This window comes from Falco rusticolus, chromosome 16, assembly GCF_015220075.1.
Source record: "Falco rusticolus isolate bFalRus1 chromosome 16, bFalRus1.pri, whole genome shotgun sequence".
Lineage (NCBI taxonomy): Eukaryota > Metazoa > Chordata > Aves > Falconiformes > Falconidae > Falco > Falco rusticolus.
In genome coordinates this window covers 4,203,571-4,227,138 of record NC_051202.1, presented here as the reverse complement: position 1 = coordinate 4,227,138, position 23,568 = coordinate 4,203,571, and the positions used below count along the sequence as shown (strand labels likewise).

Genomic DNA, 23,568 nt, shown 5'->3' with positions numbered 1-23,568 from the left:
TGATATTTGAAGACAAATAATACTAACAACTTTTGGCGGAGCTAACACTCCATGAGCTTACATGCAAAGCGGGTATTGCTACTACTAATCAACTGCTTCCCACTGCAGGAATGCTGCTCAGACTTTGAAGCCATATGTTTCTCCCAAAATCTTCAAATATTAGAGACAGAAAGACCTAAGCTTCTGGCTCAAACACCAAGTAAAGATGACTTCTGCTGAATCAGAAAAAACTAGCTGTTGCAACCAGCCCCTCAAAGCCCCCTGTCTCTCATTCTGCACACTCCTGTGGGTGTTTGTACTGCCTGGTTTCTGATGTGTATTCTGTGCACTTCCCACCCTGCACCAACAGACAAAAACCCGACAACCCAGACCCACATTTGGGTCAAACTGCAGACTGATCAATGAAAACAAGGTCAGGTTTTCTTTCTGAAATCTTGCTGCCTGACCAAAAGAAAGAAAGAGATTAAACTAAACTGTAGACGGGTTTTTTCTGAAAAGCCTGACTGGATGCTGGGAGCTGAACATCCTCTCCCTACATAACTACTAGCTGTTGTGAAAGAATTAGAAGAAAAAAAAAAAGAAAAGAAGAGGTATGAGGCAAAAAACAGATGAACTCCTAAATCGAAAGCTCTTTAAGGTGTTTAAGGGAAGGAAATCCATTTCAACTACTCCAGACGAGGCAGATTAGAAACTGCAATGCAGAGAGGCTTCACAGCACCGCTGCCCCTAAAGCTGCTTTTTTCCTGGCAGGCAGCACTACCCTAGGCCACCAGTCCTGCCTTCACGTTTAACTTTTCATGCACTCAAACATGCAGACGTTATTGTGGGCACCGTTCATCCCCTACTGCCTACAGATCCCCATCATCTCATATTATCAATACGTGTATGCTTAATGCAAATAAAGGAGAGCAAAGCAAAGAATTCAGCTGGACAACCCCTGCGTGCAGCTCCTAGTTGCTGGATATTAAGAAAAAATTAACTCCATTATAATTAGTTCATTTCTCCCTCTCCCAATTACACACAAAACCACTGCCTGGAGGGAAGACACTTCAACACTAAGGGAGAGGAAACGATTGTTTAGTGCTGAACACATAGCTAGTGCTTGGGGGATAAGACCAACTTGAGGCACAAAAGCATAAATTCACATGTCAGCTTCAGAAAAATTACCCCTCGAGTTTTACGAACTATTCAGCTGCACATCACTTAAGGGAAACAGTCCTATACAAGCAGCTTCTAGGTACTCTAACCCTTTCACCCAACAGACACTCATGACAGCAAGTTTTAGCGCAGTTGACAAAGCAAAGAAATACTGAACTATATATAATAGATACCAACATTGATGTGACCCTAACAAAACGTTTCCAAGTTCACATATACTTTCAAGTTTAGTGTAGATACATTTCTCATACTCTCCATCCTAATGAAAACAGGACAGTTACGTACTTCAGGTACAGGAGGACTTCTGATGAATACACTGAGGCTGGGTAACAGGGTGCAGTCACTTTGTTCCTTCAGAAATCAAACCACTTAATAAACACGTGCTTCTAACAAGTGCCAACTGATATCAGGCAGCAACACCTATGCTCTTGCATGGCTTCCCTCCCTGCCGTATCATAGAATTGTAGCATCGTTTAGGGCGGAAAAGACCTTTAGACCATCAAGTTCAACTGTTCACCCAGCCCTGCCAAGCCTACCGCTAAACCACGTCCCGAAGTCCCACATCAATGCATCTTTTAAATCCCTTCAGGGATGGCGAGTTAACCGCTTCCCTGGGCAGCCAACACAGAACGATCCTTCATAACACACACATACAAACTTTGTCAGAGGGCCTTTTTATCTCTCTCCAAACACACACCCCTTTGGTACCAACAACCACTTTCCAGAGAGCACAAGACTTGACATGTTCAAGGAAACAATCCACAACACAATTCTATTTTATGACAACACTGCAACTACATCCAAGAGTCAAGCTGAATTCTGAAAAGAATAAAAAAAAGGCAAGATCAAGTATGCAGAAAGCATTAACCCTCCTAAGAAGAACACAGTGCATCAAAAGAGAATAAATTGTACGTGTTATGAACGGTTTGGAGATCATTAGCACTGCCTATGCATGAGATCTTTGTACTTCAAAGCAAACCTAACAAGTATGCAGCAAAATAAGGTAACTGCATAAGCAGGAGAGGTGCAGGCTCCAGCTGGAGAGGCAGAAACCGCCATAAGCACGCCATTCATAACAGCTCTTGCATGAGCAAAACTCCTGTTCAAACACATACCAACCTCCTGAAATCATGCCCACCCCCTGTTTACATACCGATGTGAGCCGGTGGGGGGTTTTGCCATCTCTCTCTGGCCTGACACCTCTGCACTGTGGCAAAGGTATCATTCCTCCTCCCTGGATTGCTCACATAGTTTACATATCAGTCGAGTGCTGTTGCTGTAGCTACCAGAACATGCTAAGCCCCAATTCACAGCTGAACAAACAAGACTAATTACTTGCTTGATTTCATCAGTTTTAATCAAATGGAATAAATCTTTTCTTTAATTGCTTTGTTGAGTAAGTTAATGAACTTTGATATATTTTGAATCTTTAACCCTGTGACCTGCAAGATAAGATTTTTGAGGAAGGGACTTCCATTTGTCACCACTGGCGATCCACTCCAGCCACCTATCACAGCAGTTATTTAATTTTGCATTTTAATCTCATTCTACCTGTTCTGAAAGAATACAGCACAGCGAAATTCATTAGTACCAGTGGAGGCCACACCATTAATGCTGCTACCGAAGTAGTGAAGAAAGTCACCTCCAAGATTTTTTTGGGGGACAAAGTCATTTTCTGTTGCTCCCCACAATGGCCTTCGATGTGTCAAAAATAAAAGCAGATCGCTTGGGCTGACGATGCCTCAGGTTAGCTAGTCTACATTCAAGCATCATTTTGCAAAAGGAGGTTTGGGGAACACATAAACCAGCACAAAGCTTGGGATAAGGCCATGTCCTTAGCTAAGCTCTTCAGTACTTCAGAGAATTCATCCATACCACACTGCAGAGGGATGAACAAACTGACAGCGCATTCTTCTTTGTGAATTTCCCAGCCATAAATGGAAGCAGTCGCCTCTTTTTGTGCTGGAGAGCAACTATTCAATCCCTTAAACAAGCAGAGTGACAGCTCGAGAGGTGCAACATGCACAAAATGGAAGAGAGTTCATCCAGTTCTGTATGTCCTTGGGAAACACTATTTTAGTAGTTATCCTATTAATAGATACCCATAACATGAGAGCTAGACAAACGTTATCTGGGGAAAGACCGTCAGAAACCATTACTTTCCTCACTGGCACTTGCATTTACAAGATGTTTCACGATAAATCCCATTCTGCCTTTTGGTGTAATTCTGTAATCCAGTTTGCTTTCCAAGACCACAGAAACCATGATTCCATAAACACAAAAATCTCTGGCCAGGTCATGCCACTTAAATTCCTCACCCTGTCATGCAGTGCCTGATTTACGGTCCCAAAACATTGGAATTCAAACCTCTAAATCACTATCACTGATGGTCATGTCTCTGCCCAAGTATCCTGTTTTCCATTTACTACCAGACTCCTCAGCTTGTGACAGTGGGTTTGATGGGTGAGCTTGCTTTATCCATCCAGAGGCCTGGGCTCTACGTGGTAACAAGGGTCATGTCTTTCCTTCTTACCAGTATCTACCCATCGCAAAGGAGGGATGCCAGGCTAGAGAGATGACGGGCTTTGCATGGCGCAGTGACGTTCTTTCAGGAGGGTTTTTTTGAGTTTAAACCGCTTCTGCTCTCTGGTGTGCCTCTACTTCAACTTCAGTTTCTACTGCAGCTGGGAACAATATCCAGAAATTCCTATCAGTTTAGGTAAAATAAGGAATATTTTACATCTACCCCCAGAACGCATAGCGATACATTGCAGCTCTGATTCAGAAAGATGTAAACATGAAAACCGCCCCCTTGTTCCTTGCCTCTGATTTCCAGGATCTGTTAAACCTCATCACAACATACCTTATTTAGCATGTTGCCTATACAGCTACCGAATGTTATTCGGGAAAGCCTTCTGGCATGCGGCTGGGGACTTCAGGACTGAAGGGGGATTGGAGTTTCTTTCTTTTGTAAAGACAAGTTGATCATTACGGTGCACAGGAACGAGTTCCTCAGAGCTTTCCGTAATAGCACAAAGGTATCTACAAAATGTCACATTTAACTACATTCTGAATTTTCTGTGAGGTCAAACATTACAGTGACCTCACCCATCTGATCAGATTAGCCAGCATACGAGTCTTTATTCCAGCAAAATCGGTGTGGACGGGAGCTTAGCAGGAGATCTTAAGATTGCCTTTTCATTTATGCAGAAGAGCTGCTCTCACAGCATATGGTTTCTAAAGAAAATCTAGGAATATGCATTATAGAAAATCTGGCTACAGGGTGGAAGGACTGCAAGGCTTGAGAAGTACGGAGAGCCTGCTAGGAAAACTCATGCTGCCCGTGCTTTCCATCAGGCTTCTGCTGCAGCAATACATGAGCAGCCCTGGCCAGATAAAGGCACGGAAGATTAAGTTGGTTTAAAACTGAAACTCCAGCCTCTAGAATTTATAAGCTGCTAGGAGGAAAAAAAAAAAAAAAAAAAAAAAAAAAAAAAAAAGCAGCTCCAGTCGTGAATTGCGTTGACTTGGCCAGAGAACACAGATTAATAGCTGCTGAGGGCATTCCCTGCCCCAAGAGAAAATGCAGAGCCTTTTGCAGGATTGTCTGCAGGTCGGATCAGATTTCCCACTCAGAAGAGTTACAGGTATTCTGCAACTATTTGCTGCTACAGTGACCAAAAAATGCCAGGCAGTACTCTGAAAGATCGCTTGTGCTGTTTGTTTTTAATTAAGCAAAGCCTCTGAAAGTAATACTGCTTATTAAATCAGAATGCACATGAACCGCCACCTGAGGGACTTCAGAACATGCTGTTCAGCACAGTCCCTACCCAGACAAATTATGCCCCCCACCTTTACTTAATTAAAGAAAAAAAAAAGCTTTTCTGCCTTTAAAAAAACCAACCCAGAACATTTCCTACTCTATGAGGAGGCCGACACTGTGACTCTGCCTATGTCTGTGTAATATCCATAGATACGGAGGATACAAACGGAACTCTTCCGAGTCCACTGAGGAATTCTAACAGTTCCTTTGATAGAAAAATGAGCCTTGTTCCCTTATCAGCCTTCTTGTGAGCATAACCCTTGAAGGCTGGTGGCTTTTAAATGTGCGAGTATTCTAACTTTTCACCCTTTCCTTGGCTGAAAAAATCGCTAGTGGGCATTTCTCTTTCCATCAGGAGAGGCCAGCCCTTGGCAAAATAGAAATAAAAATCAGAGATGTTGCAGGCACCGACTCTACGTCTGACAGGAGGCGTGAAGCTGAAGCTTTTGGAAGGGTTAACAGTTGGGTTGGCATCATAAAGCTGAGCCGTCCCAGGTCTCGACGTGCCGCACGGCCCTGAAATCTAATGTTCGTTACCGTGAATCTCACCTGAAAGGGAATTAATGGTTTATGGCAACCCAATATTCAGGAATGCTAAACTTCAATTAAAAAGCAGGAGAAGTTGGCAGACTGACTTTACGCACAAGAACTCAGAACAGAACACTTAAAATTCCCCTGGTTTGGGATTTATAACTTGTAAACAGGAGCAGAGCTTTCAATTTGTGCTTCAAATTGTTTCACGCTTTGTTTTCCTTAGCTTCTCTTCCTGCTTTTATTCAGCAGATAGGTGGCTTGAACCCAGGAAGTCTAATGAATGCCTGACACAGCAGGCAGTAAATCTACAGACTAGCAGCTCATCCTAGCTTTATTGCTTTATTTTTTTTTAAATTGCTGATAATTACAATAATGCACATGGGCAGGGGTCCAAGACAGGAAGAATTATTGTCTGCAGGCAGATCTGGTGTGAGCTGATAATACCAGCCTGTGTTTGCTTTTGAATTTAAATGGCAGAAATCTCAGTAAAGTAGTCTTTGGCTTACTTTAACTTGCTGGAAGGGGCGGAGTTCTCATCTGCTCGTCCTTTATTGACTTTTGTGGTAGAGGATTCTGCACCAGCAGAAAATTGGAAACCACCGCAGGAGCTGCAGCGCTAGCTCGGGTGCAGTTTATATCTAGATCGCTGCTGTTGATGCCTAACACGCAGCCTTGCATGGTCGGAAGTTCGGTGACAATAATCTACATACTTTCATACGTGCCGACAGCAACCGTAGCGTTCCAAAGACCAAAACGCTGCTGAAGCCTGAAGCATTCCTTACTGTTTTGGCACGCTCCTCTGCCTTTCTACGGAGAGAAGGGGAGATTTCCAAGTACCTTTCCAAGCAGCCTTTCTGCCCTTGGAATTTGTACTAATGAGGTAACAGATTATTTCCCCCTCCTCCCCTAGTTCACCATGCTCCATAAACCAAGCCTACATGAGTCACTGGGCAGATAATCTGCCTGTCAGACATTTGCACTCGGGAACAGCCACGGTCAGATAGAGAAAGCAGCACTGCAGGCAGTACTGGTGCATAGCTACGCTCAGGGAGCAGCAACCAAATTCGGTAAAGCCACGATTCAGCATCCTCGTGGCTTCCTGCAGTTGTTTGTGTAACACGGTTGCCTTTGGCATCCTCTTTTCTACCCTGGGGAGAGACAAAGTTCAGAACAACTCAGTTGGAGCCTTCCCTGAATAAACGTTACTGTACCCAGAACAGTGTCCTTTAAGAAAGATTAATGGATAGGCCTCCAGCTTTCAAAACTAAAGCTTGTGTGTCACGGCTAGGACGGGAACAGTGCACCACAAAAGCCACCCTAAAAAAATAAGGGCAGGAAAAGCGGCAGGCAGTACTAGTATGCCATTAATAATCCTTCCACAGTGCGCAGGTAGGTCCCAAGATGCTTAATCAGTCAGGGCACCTTCCGCTCATCGGAGGAACATCAGGAACGATTTTCATGCAAAGAATCAGACGTCTGCACTTACAGCCACTTCCCCTTTTCAGCAAAACACTGCAACGGTGCTATTTAAAGTACCTTTTTTATGGAGCGATTCTAAGACATATTACAGCACGTGGAGCTAGACCTATTTATTACTGGGCTAAACTAAGGCACAAAGTCAAGTGACTTGCCTAAGGTCACCCGTCAGTGGGCTCAGCCCGGTTTAATACTCAACTCCTCGGCGCTCCAATCTGTGTCATCATTCTGTCTTGCACAGCAAGACTAATTACTGTTGTCCCACCTGAATTATTTGGGCATCTGAACCACGGAGAGTCAAGATGTCTCGTTAGTTAGCCAGCAACTGAACACTTCAGCACAAGTTAATGTTTTCACATGTGCTAAGAATCAACTGAAGAAAATTGCCAAGGGGCAATTTTGCCTTCCTGGACAACTGGAAGGGAGATCCAAAACAAAACGTAAGAAAAGCAGCTATGATTTAACAGCGTTTCACTTTGACTCTCCTTTCAGATCTACTTGCATCACTGAGCTGACTGTTAATAGGAACTACCACCGTCCAGGACACGACACCAGCACTCAGACAGAAGGACTGCTGAGACACACTATTTTATAAGTAACTTCTCCACATGGCTCGATAGCAAGTCCTTTCCATCTTAAGGCACGTTAGGCTACATGAGAGTTAGTGCCTATAACCACTGTGTGGTTACCAGGACACAGAGATTCCATGATACACAGGAAAGTTACATTTACAAAATCTTTCATCACTTCAAAACAATTTGTTCGAAGCAAAAATAACTTCTGGACTAAAACTCATCACAACTCACACACACGATTTGTCCGCTAGCCTTCCTCACGGACAAAACCAGCAGAAAGGAGCCCGAGAGGATAATTTATCAGCATCAGGCAGGCAAAAAACAAACCCTTGCTACCGATTCCAAGTAATTTAGCATTCCAGGGGGGAACGAACCAAAACCAACCCCCAAAACCTGCCTCAAAACAGTGTGAATATTTGTTTTAGAGATCTTGTGAGGGTCACTGGGAGCTTCACAAAAAAGCCTGCAGTGGAGAGACCACTGTAGGAACCTGCGGTTACTCAGTCTAACCATGTGTCTAACCACTCGAGCAACTTGAGATAAAAAAGCTGCACAGACTGTTTTCACCCAACACACAACCATCCAAAAAGCAAGCAGGAAACTGAAGGGCATCTTTTAACAGAGCACCAAGAATTTGAAGGGGCAAAGAAAATACCTGCGGGGGAAAAAAAAAAAAGCAAGATAAAGGGAAGATAACAAGCAGGAATGCAGTTTGCAATGCAGTTTGGGTTTGGTTTCAACCATTCGTGAGCTCAGGTACCCCTCCTTTTAGAGATGTTGTTCAGTATCACAGATTGGCTATTTACACAGATTGCAACTGGTTTGGAACATGAGAAAATACTCATTTGGTATCTTAAAGTCCTGCAATTAGGCTAATACAGGAACCTCCCTGCAGCGCACAGGAATAATTCACCAGGTATTGCTCTAACCACGCTGAAGCTCAATAGGTCACACTGATGGCTTTCCACCCCCAAATTCACAATCTTCTGGAAAAAAACAAAACTAAACCCGAATTAATCAGTAATTGGGCCCTCCAAACAGTCCAGATGAAACTGCAAATCTGGAAGAGGAAACCATGGGGGTTTTAAGTCTTCACTTTCCAAACCATGCTAATGACCATCTTTTGGAAAACAGGAAACCCACAACTAAAATACACGGCTGCTTTCATCTTTGCTGCTGCTCCCTGAGCTTTGCCAAGCGTATGCTGGCCCAAACCAAAATTAACAACTTGCCAAAAAAATTACGGCATGGCCTTGCTGTTTTCAGTGTCCACACCGAGGATATGTTTACACTTAGAACTTGTAAAGTTCTGTCAAAAGCACAAGTAACTTCTGTAGATTACAGGTCTATTAAAATAGCCTGCAGTTAGTACGTATTACTGAGAATGGGTAACTTAGCTCTGGCTCTTTAACACACTTAGGAAATAATGCAAATTGGGATTTTCAACCAAAAACATCCCCCACACCTTCCCACACACCACCTCCTGTTATTTATTCTGAGAACTGCTCGTGGCTTGTTATGGACCATCTTTCAGACAGCGCCTGACATGGTCGCATGCAAACCAAAATCTTTTAAGAACCTTTAATGTCTAGGGGCACAAAACCCAGTGCTTTAAAACAAAAAATAAATCTTTGTATTTGCTCTTTAAAGATTCCCATTCTGATATGCTAAGTTTATTCAGTAAATGGTGGCGGTTTTTTTCTTAAATAGAAAACTTCAGTGTGACCATCACCCCAAGAAAGTTTGGTTTTCAGCTAGGTGCACATAGGAAAAGTTCCTAGCATTTATAGCTAAAAAAACAAATGCAAAAGAATTCACTTCGCAAAACCATCTCAAATTCTCACCAAAAAAATGTTTTTTTCATTCTCTTGCCTGCAGCTATTTTTGATCCCAGTAAAGACTAATAAAACCAGTGAAAGGCTGCCAGTTTCCTTCCACTAACGCTGGCAACCCAGAGGCAAGCGAGCAAGCACACTAGCAAGCGGGAGCACGATGAAGAACGACAAGCACAAGCTTACTTAAGCAGCAAAGAGGCTGAAGTGCGCGAAGATGTCTGGGAGCAACACTTCTCACTTCCAAGAGTCGAATGGCAAAAGCTTTATTGGTTTATTTTTAAGCTTGTCACCCAGCAGCCAAACATCTCGCAGAGGGATCCTGGTACCTAGCAGAATTCAGGCTCAAACCTCACAACATACTTCCTTCTTCCAAAGCAGAAGATAGAAGGTGGACCTCTACGTATCCCTCAGAGCTTTATTTATTTATTAAACCTAGATTTAGCAGTCTGACACATGTGTGAAGCCACATGACAAAAAGCATTTTGAAGTAGCCCTAAAGTTTTGTCAGCAGCAGGGTCACAGAAAGCGAAGGACCTCAGTAACGGCTTAATAGATCGCAATTTTTTTGCTCTTAAAAAGCAATCCTGACTCATTTAGTCGCATTTTACTTCTGAAGCATTAATTTATCAGCTGGGGTTTAATAGTCACAGCATCATATCGTAGCTAAGCTAGCATACTGAAACTCTAATGGATGTATTAAACAGTTCTTTCAAGGGAAGCAACAGATCTCTACTTAGGATAACTGCTTAATGCTATTAGAAAATTAAGTGGTAATTTATAGCACAGACTAAAGCTGGCTAGGTTGAGATCCCCTTTACTGATTTTGCCGATCCAGAAAGTAAAACTAGTTTAACAGAAGCAAGCCTAGAACCTCAAATATTTCAGGGCTAACACAACATTTGCACAACATAACACTGCATAACATTTAATTGCCTTTGGATGTTATACAAACACACCCAATTTTCACATGTCGAGTTTTATAGCGCTTCAGTCTATTGAGCTGTGTCAGACAGCGTAGCATCGCATGGAAATAAGCAAAATGGGAGAACCGATTTTCGTCTTTGATAAAATGAGATTTCAACTTGTTAGCAATTTCTTCTGGGTTTCAGTGGGAAGAATGAACTCTGTGTACGTCGATAGCCATTTCCTTGAGGTTTCCTTAAGCATTTTCTGGACATTTTCAAGGTAAGGTATAGAAAGTAGTGGGTTTTTTTCTTTTCTGTCTACTTCGCTGAACTACAATTGAACATTAGGCTGGTAGAAGTTATATACTGCAGCTGCACACACCTGATGGTCAGTTCTCTGATGAGTTTTAAGAAATGTGACACTTCAGTGAGGGTTTCGAAGCACAAAACCATCACAAGCTGAAAGCTTTATTATAAACGTGGAAGCAAAAACTACCTGTTCTGCAACAGCGAGGGAAATAGCTCTTTGAAAGAGAGCAGGCAGAACAGCTTTAGACAATCTAGTTATGCCTTAAAGAGGCAGAGAACTTCCATCGCCCCAACGGAAACTCCTCTCTGAGGTCTCCAAAAGGTACTACTATTTTATTTATTATTTTTTTCAACCCTTTGTACAGGCTGCCCATCTTAGCAGCAAATTAGTATTTTTTTCCTTCTTTTTTTTTCCGTAAAGACTTGGTATTCTCCAGCTGGAGGAAGAGTAAAGAAAAACTTCCAAGACGTGTTATTTTCAACACCAGGATTCCAAACAATTCTTTATTTTCCTGCTTGGAAAAGGCTATCAGTCAGTAGAAGAGAATTATTTACTTTTTCTCGAAGAGGCTTTTTTGCCTGCTCAGATGCTCTTGTCCCATGTGATAGACCCTTGAGTGAGAACAAAACCACTGGCCAGCTCTCACAAACAGGTTTTACTTTCCTTGACCCTACCAGCAGACACGGGCACAGGAATGGACATGCTGACTTAACATGCAAATCCCATCACTAGGGTGGCGACTGAGGGAGTAGATTGATTCGTGTATTGATGCAATAGGCCACTCACCATTTTCCTAGCCATAGGCTGAGTAGTTTCAATAGAGCTTTCACAAAGTCAAAAGATGAAAATATTGCATCAAATTCTAACCCCGGGGAGTGGTGGTTTTGTTTTTCCACTAGTTGACTTGAGACATGGCCCACTAAGGAGGCTTTTTTAACGGGCCATTGGCACCCAAAAAAGCTATACCGAAATTATAGCTCGGCAATACAACAGCATGAGAGAGTCAGAAACATTCCACAGTCTCACATCCTTATTTTGGACGTAATTTTTTAAAAACACAAACAAACAACAAAAAATAACCACCAAAAACCAACACCCCACAAAAACCCTTGAAAACCCAAATGAGCTCCTTAACAGACTATGTCTTAATTATCTTTGAGGCTGCCTCTCCCTGCAGAATCCCCAGCTAGCCTAGACAGCAGCGATACCAGTACTAAATGAATTCGTGTTATGAGGCGAGGAACATTCAGAAGACTGTGAATATTGCATTGAGAATTTTTGTATCTGATTGTAATACCAGTTTGAGGAGGAAAACAGGTTAGGTAACCAGTAGAAAATGAATTCATGTGTGTCAAGGCTGTGGGGCAATTCTAAATCCTGGACAGCAAAGACAAATGAACTAGCTATCCACGTGCACAATTCCATTAGAGGTTGCCTGTATTTTCATAGTTATACCTATCAATACAAGGGATGTGACTGTAAGCCTAGAGAGGCAGGAATAATAAGAACAGCCTTCTGCTTTGGGGCTGCTATTTGTTCCCAGAGTTAATTCTCACCACTACAGGAAGCATCCTCACAAATACTGCTATGTACACGATTTTAGGTTTCACTCCTGAGCCAAGGTGTTGCAGAGGGGACCAACTATCCATTCATATCCAGGAGAAAAAATGAAAGCAAGAAAGTCTGTCTGCAGACAACAATAGGCCAAGTGTTTCCACATGCAAACTAAGCCCCAGTTTCATCTTTCTGCAATATGAGCATTTGAAACTTGGCTTGAATTAAAGATGTTCACATCCTGATGCATTCCAACAGACTGTACCACTCCAGCATGTTCAGCCTGTCTGTATCTTTATTTTGTACTTTACATGACATGTGGTGTATTTTGCAGCTTAATGGCTATTTTAATCCTCTTCATCACTGAAGAACGTCATCCTAGCCGTGATGTAGATACATACTGTTAGATGGATGCTGCTCAGAGATGTATTTGAAGAGATATTCCAAAGCACAGAAGTCATTCCAAGGCAAATATTACAAAACAGAAATCTCAGCTTTACTTGATCTGGAGTATTTAAAGCTAGCTGCTATAAACAGTAAGAGTCTACCAGCCCCCTGTTACAGCACAAGAAGCAGCTTACAGGCAGGTCAGCAGCATCCTCTTAAAAAAAATATATATTAATAACTATGTACATGGCAATGCATCTCCAAGTCAACACCAGGGGAACAGCAGCTGAAAGTTTCACTACAAACCGCCGTGCACGTTAAGCCCATCGTAGTTAACTTTGCTGCCAGCTGTGGCTAAATGTTTCTTCTGCCTCAGTTATATGATGAAAATAAATCTAATCATCACAGGCTATTAAATAAAACACCAGAATAGCGTGAGTAAAGCTATCAGCCACTTACACAATGGGGACTAATGATTTAACTTCTTGCGAAAACATTAAAATTTTTGTTAAACTGTTAAAACTGTAAAGACAGTGACAGGAAATATAAAAAGCCAAACTGAAACCAAGGGCAGCAAGGCAAATGAAGTCAACTCATCTTTCCTTTTGCCTGAAGCAAAAGGCCATTTAGAGTCTTAGAAAGCAGCGCTCCTGGCTTCTCTTCTACGGTATAGAGGAATCTCACAGCCCAAAGTTTCGTGGGTGTCTTCACAGCACTCTTTTTTGGAGCGACCAGTTTAGCTGTCTGCATACACACGCCTCGAGTATGACACTGGCATTTCAGAACAGTAATGCTCTTGAAATACATCAGCATCTATTACAAAAGGACTACAATGATGCATTCTAATCAGTGCCCTGCAATGAAAGAGGGAATTAACATGCTATAGATGCCCTGTGGAAAAGCTCCCATACGGTTATACTTTGAAAAGTATTCTTCTCATCACGCTAATTCCCATGTGAAGCAAGTTGCAGAAGCTTGCTCAAAACAACTGAGCACAACGAATCCATCCAAACCTAGGAATTTCAGCCTCAACTTCAAAATGCCTTTTGTCTGTATTGTGGGTTTTACATTTAAGCAAATTTGAAAGACGATTTCCTGCCATCTTAACAGCCCTGCTACATTAGGAATCCAGCTCTACTCGCTAGTCTTCCTTGAGGCCACACTGCTGAGTGAAGGACCTGGTGGACAAAAGGACTTTGAGGTGATCAGCTGGTTGATGTTTATTTCTTTGCAGCTCAGCCTGAGAAACAAAGACACTCTGAAGCGAGATGCAAGCAGTTGAAACGAAGCATTAATGCATCTAAAGCACAATGCTATGGATTCAAACGTATGGAATGATTTCAGCTCTTGTGGTAAGTTCTTACAAACTCAAATGTATCTTGTACATGCATGCAGTGAAAGGACCAATAAAAACAAAAGCATAAGCATGTAGCCAGAAGGTGAGGGACCCAAGCAAATCACAAGCCGTGATTCAGGCCATAAAGCCAGCTGCAGGGATACAGCAGTGCAAAATATTACATTGCAGCAAGCCTGCACTCTGGCAGGCCATTCATCTCCTGCCTTTGTTATTGGTAAATTGCTTCCGAGAAAGCGGCTGTTGCCCTAAACAGAATATCCACATACTGACTAGCTTTGTTGCAGAGCAAGTACTGATGCAATTTGAACAAGACAGCATTTATCAGGAGTGACAAGGGCAGGAGCACTTTTCTTTTTTTCCTCCCCTTCCTGTTTTTAAAGCCTCCAGCGAGTCTCCTCTCTCTTGGCTGTGGCACGATGCTCTGCCCCAGGCCCAAGCTTCACACATCCTCAGGAATACCGTAAATGCATTCCTTGACCCTCGTCAAGAATTCACTCAGCCTTTTCTGGGGTCTGGCTCTTGCCCAGGTAAGCCCGCAGCACCGCGTACATTCGTGTCTGAAGGCTGAGCTCTAATACACTAATACGTCACAAACACAAAAATCCCAACTTCTTTGGCTGGCTACCAAGAAAAGAAGAAAAAAACAAAACCAAAACCAAACCATTCTCCGCTGCTCAACATTTCCAGTGCTGAGGCTACAAGGCTCTACTTAAAGACACTGGAAATTAAGTAGTTACTTGAAACCCTGCAACAAAAACTACTTAGAGGCACTTAATCTTATTGCAGCAGTCCAAATGGGAGCTGCAAGCATCCTGCTCCACTCAGGAGTAATAACGGGTTTCAACGATAACATGCACCCTCAACCATTTCTCAGTCTCCCTTTCTTCCCGACAGGCAGCAACGTTTAAGTACATGCATGAGCACTGCCATACCCTGCACTTCAGGTCTAATCTTCGACCAAGACCGCTAACACAGGCTAACGTGCTTAGCTTGGATCCCGACACCGTTTCATTCTTCAGGGTTTCTAAACGTGTATGTGATCTTGCTGCATAAAACAAAACAGACATCAAATTCAATTTCTTCAGCAAGAGCTTTGATAAATTATGCAGAGAAAGACTCACGTTCAAATGCAGATATACTCACTGGGAACTCAAACCACAGGTTTGAATCAACATTTTGCATTTAATCTTTTGAGAGGAATACTTAGCAGATTAAAGCAAATCTGCCCCTCTCTATTTCAGGCCACAATTATTGTAAGGCTACCAGCATAAGTAGTCAACCAGCGTTTGGTATTAGTGAATTATACTAATTCATGCAGATTCCTCTAGGACCACTTTTGGCAAGTTACTGGTCCCAATATGAATGGGAAAAGATTAAACACCGATAAAAAACCCCCTACTACTAAACTCAAGACCTGGCAACGCGTCATGCCAAGTCCAAAACCATACAGAGAATTTGGTGATTAAAAGCTTTATGCTGGAGGTTACCATACATCTAAGCAGAGACCAGCTTCTGTTGTGAATATGCAATCCAAATCCGCTTGAAACCTAACATGAGTGCATAATGTTTATTGCAACAGATGGCATAGGCAAGATTTTTCCTTTTGTTGCTGTCACTTCACACTACGCAATGACATCATAACTAGTGGGATTCATCAACCCAAAATCCAGAAGAAAAGGGACAAAGCTTTCAGCAGGGAGCTGGAGCTAAAAATAACATAAGAGCCTTTAAAGGAAAAGGCTCAAAGATTAAAAATGCAAATGTTTGACTTTTGATTTAAGCATCTCAGTAATGACGTTTGCATAGGGCAGCTCCTGGAAAACACCAAGTAGTTTTCCAAACCTGTTTCATCTTTGCAACAACATCATCAGAAGATGATTTTTGAGGTCTCCTCACTGACTATTTTAGTGCTTTGAGGTGGCAGATTAAAGAACCCAAGCACAGCATCTGCGTGAGAAAATGCAAGCTGCTGCTGTAGTAGAGAGTTAACAGAATAATAAAACTCTAATGCAAGCATTAAAAAAAAAACCAAAATAGCGACCAGAACACGTCAGGCATTTGAAAAGATGACCCAGGCAGCAAATGTTTGTTGGAGGAAAAGACCTAAATGAGTAAGGGAACTTTCAAGGTTAAACATGACTTTTATTTAAACATGAAGTCGTCACCAAGATGATGATAATTAGCCACTCTTAAATGGAAACTTTACTAAATATCCACCTACTGTTCCAGCAAGGAGGAACCACAGCCCCAGACATCTGTGTGCTTGTGCGCGCTTGTCTCCCTCTCTCCGTCCTTGACCTGAATCAAAATACACTTTTGACTGCTGTAATTTTGTTAAAGAGAAGCTTACTGTATGAAATTACTTAAATGCATCCCTGTCACTAAGCCAAAGCCTGGAACCTGAGTGCTGAAGCATGTTTATCATCCACACCGCACCTCTGCACGATGCCACATATTAGCAACACTGTCGATAGCCGAGGTGAACCGTAACGCTACCGATGACTCGATGCCTTACCCCGGAGCAAAGACACACGGAGCTTTACCGAGACAACCAGGAAAGAAGAGTCAGCTCCCACCTTCTGTGGTTTTGGGTGGGGTTTTTTTTCAGGTTGCATCCAAGTTGTGCCAGCAATTTTTAAGCCCTCCATACATGGAGACTTGTAAAACTTGAACTCAAAGTCGTCATTTCATAGTGATTTTTGGTTAGTCTCAAAGCTCAGAAAAGCCATCCCAGCCAAACAATTATTGATTTTGTCTCCTCTGTAAACTTCTCTGAATCTCACGCACTGCACAGAATAATGTCAGACCCCACTTCATCAGCTGAAGGGCTTGTTTAGCCGCAACAACCTGCCGTACTGCTCACCTGTGCAGCAAAACCTGGCAGTTGAAGTAACCAATGAAACTTTCCAAGATTAAGAAGAGGAATCCCCCAAAAGGCACCATCAAAGATGACTAAATTAAACTCTATAGCCAGACACTGCTCAGCAAGCTTGAGAGCTAAGACTTCCCCTAAAACCACTGCTAAAAGATGTTACGGCAAGGCCTAACACAGTCATCTTTAAAACAAAAAAAATCCACAGGGGAAAAAAAAAAAACAAACCAAAACACACAAACCCCAAACCCAACAACCTCAAGCGAAGCCATCATCCTGGCAGTCAGCACACCAACATCGTGGTAGCCCAAAACAGCAGCAGCAGCAATCGTCCTCACAGGCTATCGTGCCAGTTCAGCCAGAAATAAGTCTTGATCTCCAAAACAGATGCAGAAATGTACACGTTCAGGAACCAGGTCTGCCTGTAACTGAAAACAAGACTTTCTGGACCATGCCTCCTCGCCCATCAGTCCTCTCCCTGACGAAACACAGAGAACCAACACGTGACTGGACTTTCCACTGTCACCAATGAAAAGGGAAAGTGAAATAAAACATTGGGTGCCAAGGAGAGTGCAATGTTGGACTCCAAGCACTAGTTACAAGTGATTGGCATGCTGCAAAAGACATAAACCAAAATGAAGGCCTGCAACGTGTAAATTCGTACAAGAACATGATCACAGCTGACAGCAGGAAATATGATAACAAAGCCTTATAACCAAATTCAATATATATATATATAGAGAGAGAGAGAGAGTTGATTTTTAAAAAAATAACAAATGCATTTGTTTCCCCACTGGTTAGACACAAAACATCCACTGTAATACTTCAAAATAAAGTGCTGGTAAGCAGCTTAACCGCGTGTGTTTCTGATCAGCCGGACACTTGATTACATAGAGCCAACCAGGCCACATTTTGCTGCTAGGAAGATTAGTTCAACACCATTGGCAGAACATTAGTGTTTTGATCATTCACCTCAAGCTGGAACTTAAAACTTTTATAAATGCACACAGAGACAAAATCTTGCATTTTAAACATCAACCCAATCAGACTGCGGAGCAAGCATCAGGACTTATTGACCATTTAAAAGCCACACCAGAAGGTGAATTTGACTTCTGTCATCTTTTCTGTGTGGATTTTCCGTTTTCCCATCTCTCGCATGAGGTAGTATAGCTTAGAGAAAGCGCAGTCAGAAATATGTATTTTAACTCCAACTGAGAAGGCAGATGGGGGTGAAGGTAGTAAATCTAGCATGGAACAAGTTGGGGGTTTTTAAAAAAGCATTAACCACATGCAAGTTCTACATGTGCAGTATATCCCTGCTTACAGTTGCAGGAATTAATAAATTAAAAGTACCACCAATGCAATTTGAGGAAACCCCTCTTAAAAAAATCCCAGCCAGAAACCTGACAGTTTACTCTGCTTACATCTTCCTTCTTACTGCTTTATAATTTACACCAATATGCATACAATAAATACGTATGTGTATATGGAAGAGTTGCTTTTAGACTTTGCGCAAGGCTGTCAATCCGCCTCCCTCTGCCTCACCCCACAAACTCTGGACTTACTTGCACCTACAGCAAAAAGACGAAAATGAAAATATTAGAAAATTAATATAGTCAAAGTGCCCTAAGGACTCCATTCACGGTAAGCAGTAAGGTAAAACCTGCGATAGGATATGCCATTCACCTGTGCCAAACTCGCTGCTAGTAGAGGAAGCAAAGCATGCCCATTATGGGTGTAGACAACACTTCCGGAGAAAAAAAAGGGACAATCTTGCAAGTTCAAGTACAGTTCCGAATTAGAAGCCTTACCAGAACGGTTTCTAGGCCACTGCAAGTATCTGAAGCATTCCAATTAAGAGCAAGCACCATCTTAAATTAACAACGTGTTTCAGAGGTGCTGACTGCATGAACTAAAAATCAATGACACTAAGTTTTACTGCACAGAAGTAGCATGAGAGCAAGCATCTGAAGGATTACGTCGATTTAGAAAACCTAAGCAGTTAATGAGAAGAGTCTGAAATGCCAAAGTGTAGAAACAGAGGTAAAGGGTTTGTTGTTCTAACAAGAAAGAGATAGCCGGGGACAGTCTATTTCTCCTCTATTTTCAACCCAAGAACAAGGTTATGGTTTAAGCACATTTGTAGAAGCAGATGCTACAGAAAGAACGACTTCTGTTTACAAGATTGACTCTGTACGCCTCCAAAAGACATGTATATAGGAAACAAGCAAGGGCAATTTTTTTTTTTTACAAGCAACATCTAGAGAGAAGCCTAACCAGTATATAGAACGCAGACGCTGCATTAATCCCTCCTTGCACTCTAAGGTGCCAGAGCAGTAGCAGTATGTAATTATAATACTCTCGGGCAATGCGACGAAGACGTTCACCAAAAAAATCCCTGGTAGAGATAGTAATGCCTCAATAACATTTAAGAGAGGTCATAAATATTTCACGTGCGAAACAAGGAGAGCTGAAGGCCTTCTCCAAAGAGCAGAGCTTACCTTCATGTGGCATTCTACAACGCAGCAGAAATTCCAGAGCCTCTCTGCAATATCAGATGTCCATCTGATTTGCTTTATTTCCTTACACGTATCTCCACTTCACAGAAGCTTTGTTGAGGCTCAGAGGAGGCCCTGCATATAATCACTTTCACGTGAAAGCGTGCATTTCCTAACACTAGGAAGTGAAGTTTTAGGAACTGAAAGCAAACTGAAGGCCACACATTGAAGACTGGAATTTTACTGAGCCGTTTCTACTCACGACTTCAACACAGAAGTGGAAATTTCCCCTAGGTGGAGTTCTTTGTTCAATGCAGCAGGCAATTAGGAGTCCCTAAGGTCTGCAGAAATGGCACAAGACTGGTATTTTTGTCAGTGAGAATTTAAGCATACAATACAAAAATAACAACATGATAACGCATAATTCTGCTGTAAAACGTGCTGTTGGGTTTTTTTCCCCTCACCCCAAATCCTGGTAATTTGAAACAGAGAGGTAACAGACATAAGGATTCAAGATAAATTTGGAGAAAGACCACTAAAACCAAACGCGATTAAAAAAAAAAAAAAAGCAGTATTGAGTCCGCATCACCTCAGATTTCATTATACAAAAAGGTCAAGTGATAAAAAAGAAACTTTGCATCTTTAAAGGCCTTAAGGGCACAGCTGAAGTAGTTTATCATTGGAATACAGATCAGATCAGAATAGATCCATTTTCTTTTTCCAGTTGGCATCAGCGTCCTATTTGAAGTTCTCGGGGATGGCATAAGCAAAACACAGCAGTCAGTGACTTCAGACGCAACCCTAGGACACACAGTACCATGGAAAGAAAAACATTAGCGGCTGGGTATCAACGATTTCCCTAAGCTCTTCTATTCAAATTCATTTGGAAGAGAGACGGTCAAAGGTTATCTGCCATCAACACAGGATGATCTGAAAGGGAGACCCACTGTCACCACCAACACGCCCTATTCAAAGGTTCACATACCAATAATCTAAAAAAAAAAAAAAAAAATAAAATCTGCCACTCACATTCCTCTGTGCAGGAAAGAAAGAAAAAACAAATTGTAGTTGATAAGAAGATTACCGGGTGTTCTAGGGACAGGTAGCTAAGATAATCAAGTCAAAGAAAATCCACCTAATGGGACCGTGCCAACCCAACTAAACTAATAATTGCAGACATTGCTACGCATTTTCCTTAACTCCAGTACGCTTCCAAACGTCATCTTTATTGCTGGGGGGAGGGAATCAATCTCTTGCCTATTTTTCATCACATTACCTGACAGCACCCGGTAAGCATCACAGTATAAAACCTAAGAACAGTAACCATTTCGTTTCCTAAGCTCTGCACCAAGATAATTATTCTTGAGACAATCAGGCAGCAATAAAGACTCAGAGCTGCAGTCCCCCACAGACAAGACAATGGGAGAGGACGCAGCAAAACTAAGAATTAAAATGTCACAGTTGACATTTTGTGTCAGCAGATTAAGGCGGCCGTCGTGTCTTTGGAGGATGCAAATTCTGCTGCAGGAATGGCTGAACAGATTGAAGAGGCGTTGAGGACAGCCTGGTGCACTGACATAACCCCATGCAAGCACCGATTCGTGTCAGTGAAGACCAGGATGCTGCAGGGCACGAGTGAACCCCCACGCCTGGAAAACCAACCCTATTGCAGGTATCGCGAGCCTCTAAAAAAAGAACGATCTTTAATCCTTTTCATTTTAATCCTTTTCCAAGAGGTTGACACCCCCGTTCTCCAGGGCTGCCAGCCCCTCGTGGGGTGCCGAGGTGCGACACTGCTGCTCTCCCCTCCGTGCCAAACCCTTTGCCAGTCCTGTGACTGGCAAATCCTGGGATCTGCTTCATCAGATGGACACCAGGCGTCGGAATAAAATTACAGCCCCATTTGTTTTCCAAGCTGGCATTTTGTATTTTGTAGCACACATCCACAAGCAGCAGCAGCTTCCAGAAGGGATGCGCATAGCGGCCGAATTTGTCTCGGATATGACAGAGGAAGTGACCTACAGCTGGAGGAGTTTCCAAACAGGTGCAAGAGATTAGATTTAACGCGGCAGCCACCGCAGAGCAGCCAGGACAGTCCCCTACCACCAAGGTAATGCCAAGTAACTGACCTTGGCATTCACTAAAGACCCTCAGCGCAGCTCTACCGAGTCTGAAGTTATCTTTCCTGCCAGATAACCACCGCGCAAGTTTTGCCAAAGACAATTATCGCCACGTTCCCTTGATTTATAGAAATTTAACGAAAGGACTGGTACAACATAGGTGGAATACTAGCAGCCAAATAAGCCAAAGTCATTGACTAGACTAATTTCACACGACACATATTAACGATATTAAAGAACCGTGCTTATTGCCAGTTAGCAATTACCGCCAGCTTAGGGCTTCAGATTTCTGCATCACACAGAGGTAGATGTTCTGCTTAACCAAGCTTGTTAAATTTCACTGTAAACGATCAAATCAAGCCATTCACAAGTAGCCCGTTCTCTACCCATCCCTAAATAACCCAGAACATATACAAGACTGACACAATTGTTTTGCATTTCCAAACAACATTCAGTCATAGGTTATTAAACTCTATTTACATGCCGCGTTTGAAGCTCAGCATATACTTCGCTCTTTGTTTTGCTGTTTCACTCTTATAGATAGCGTATAGCGTGAAGTTTTTAAATCAACAAGATTTTTTCCTATCCACCTCATTGTGTAGGTAGCTAGATCACACAAACTTTTTGGTTTGGGGGGATGAAGTTAGAATCCCCCCCCCCTCCAATTACTTTCACATATGGAGGTGCAAACGCAATATATGGTCATATATATACACATGTATGCGTATGTATGTGCATGTATATGTACCTATATGCATATACATGCATATATGTGTGTGTATGCATATATACGTCCGTGTGTGTATATTTGTGTGGCATCCAATCCGTTTCTATATTAAATGCATACTCTTTACAGTCGGTTTAAGCTCCCCCTCCAAAAGATAAGGCAACAGTTCAAACCCGAGGATTTATTCGGGATCTATCAAGCAGATAGCAACCCAATGGATTCCTTCAAGGCTTTTTTCTACGAAATCGCCCTCTAACACTCTTCTCAGCTTCTAGACCAATCTGTAGCTCACAGCTCTTGCCACCGTGCCAAGAATGCAGAGGTCACTTCTCAGAACACCCCCAACCCCCAAGGCAGCACACGCCAGCGGAGCCCCCAGCCCCCCAGGGACGGGGAGAGGCCCGCGGCCCGGCTGCAGCGCCCTGCGGACCGGGGGGGCCACACGCCCCCGCCGCCCGCCTCAGGAGGCCGGGCAGAGCCCCCTCAGCCCCCGGGGCCCTCCACATGGCCGCAGGCACCCCGCAGCCGCCGCTTACCCCCCCGCTGCACCGCAGCCCGGCTGCGGGCTGACCGCGGGTGATAACGCGCCCCCCCACACCCCGCCAGCTCGCCGCCCAGGGACGGAAACACCCCGGGAAGACGGCGAGAAAGTCCCACCTCGGCCGCGCTGGAGCCCGGCTCCCCCGCGGCCACCCCTCCACCCGCGGCCGCCGCCAGACAATGCCCGGCCCCCTCCACCCTTAGGGACCCCCCGAGGGAGCGCAGGGAGCGCGGCCGCCCCCGCTGCCCCAGCCGCCTGAGGAGACGGGCAGCGGCGCGCAGCCCCCAACGGCCGCCCCCGCCCTTACCCACCTCAATGTAGCCGGCGAGGGTGCCCGCGGGGCCGGCGAGCGCCAGGAGGAGCAGGAGGGGGAAGCGCAGCGCCGAGCCCATTTCGCCGCCGCCGCCGCCCAAGCGCTACTGCGGCCTCAGCGCCCCCCTCAGCGGCGCGTCGGGAGCCGCCTCGCAATGCCCCGCCCATCCGCCCTACCCTGCCCTATGGCGGAGGTGCTGAGCAGTGACGTAGCGCAGCCCCCCGGCTAGCCGCCAATCGCCGCGCCGCCAGGGCACGCTGACCCCGCCCCCGGGTGAGTAAGGGTGGCTGGGCGAGTGAGCCACGCCCCCCTCCCCGCTCCCAGCCAATAAGAGGCGGCGCCGGAAGGCTGCCCCGCCGGCGGGGGGCGAACTCTCCCCCTGCCCCGGAGAAAAATGGCGGCGGCGCTGAGAGAAACACGGCCCCGGGCGGGGGTAGTTCTCCATCCCGCTTATTTTTAGGCTACTATAGAAATTAAGGGCCCGTTAGAAATACTTTACATGGCGAAGCCTGAAAGGCAGTATGGCTGTGGGCTAAAAGCCCTCCGGCCTTGCTGCTTCTCCCCGCCGCTGCGCTGTGGAGCA

The 23,568-nt window shown here is 43.9% G+C and overlaps 1 protein-coding gene across 5 annotated transcripts in view; it reads right to left on the bottom strand.

The window, feature by feature from the left end:
- APLP2 (amyloid beta precursor like protein 2) overlaps positions 1-23,133 on the bottom strand; it is a 47,642-nt gene extending 24,509 nt beyond the window's left edge. For 3 of the 5 annotated variants that reach the window (XM_037409704.1, XM_037409705.1, XM_037409707.1), the window contains exon 1: positions 22,984-23,133. In XM_037409704.1, coding sequence (XP_037265601.1) covers positions 22,984-23,064 — 81 coding nt within the window. In that variant the 5' untranslated portion in view covers positions 23,065-23,133. The remainder of the gene's footprint in view (positions 1-22,983) is intronic. The other 2 variants (XM_037409706.1, XM_037409708.1) reach the window with 2 other exon arrangements.
- Between the last annotated feature and the right edge of the window lie 435 nt (positions 23,134-23,568).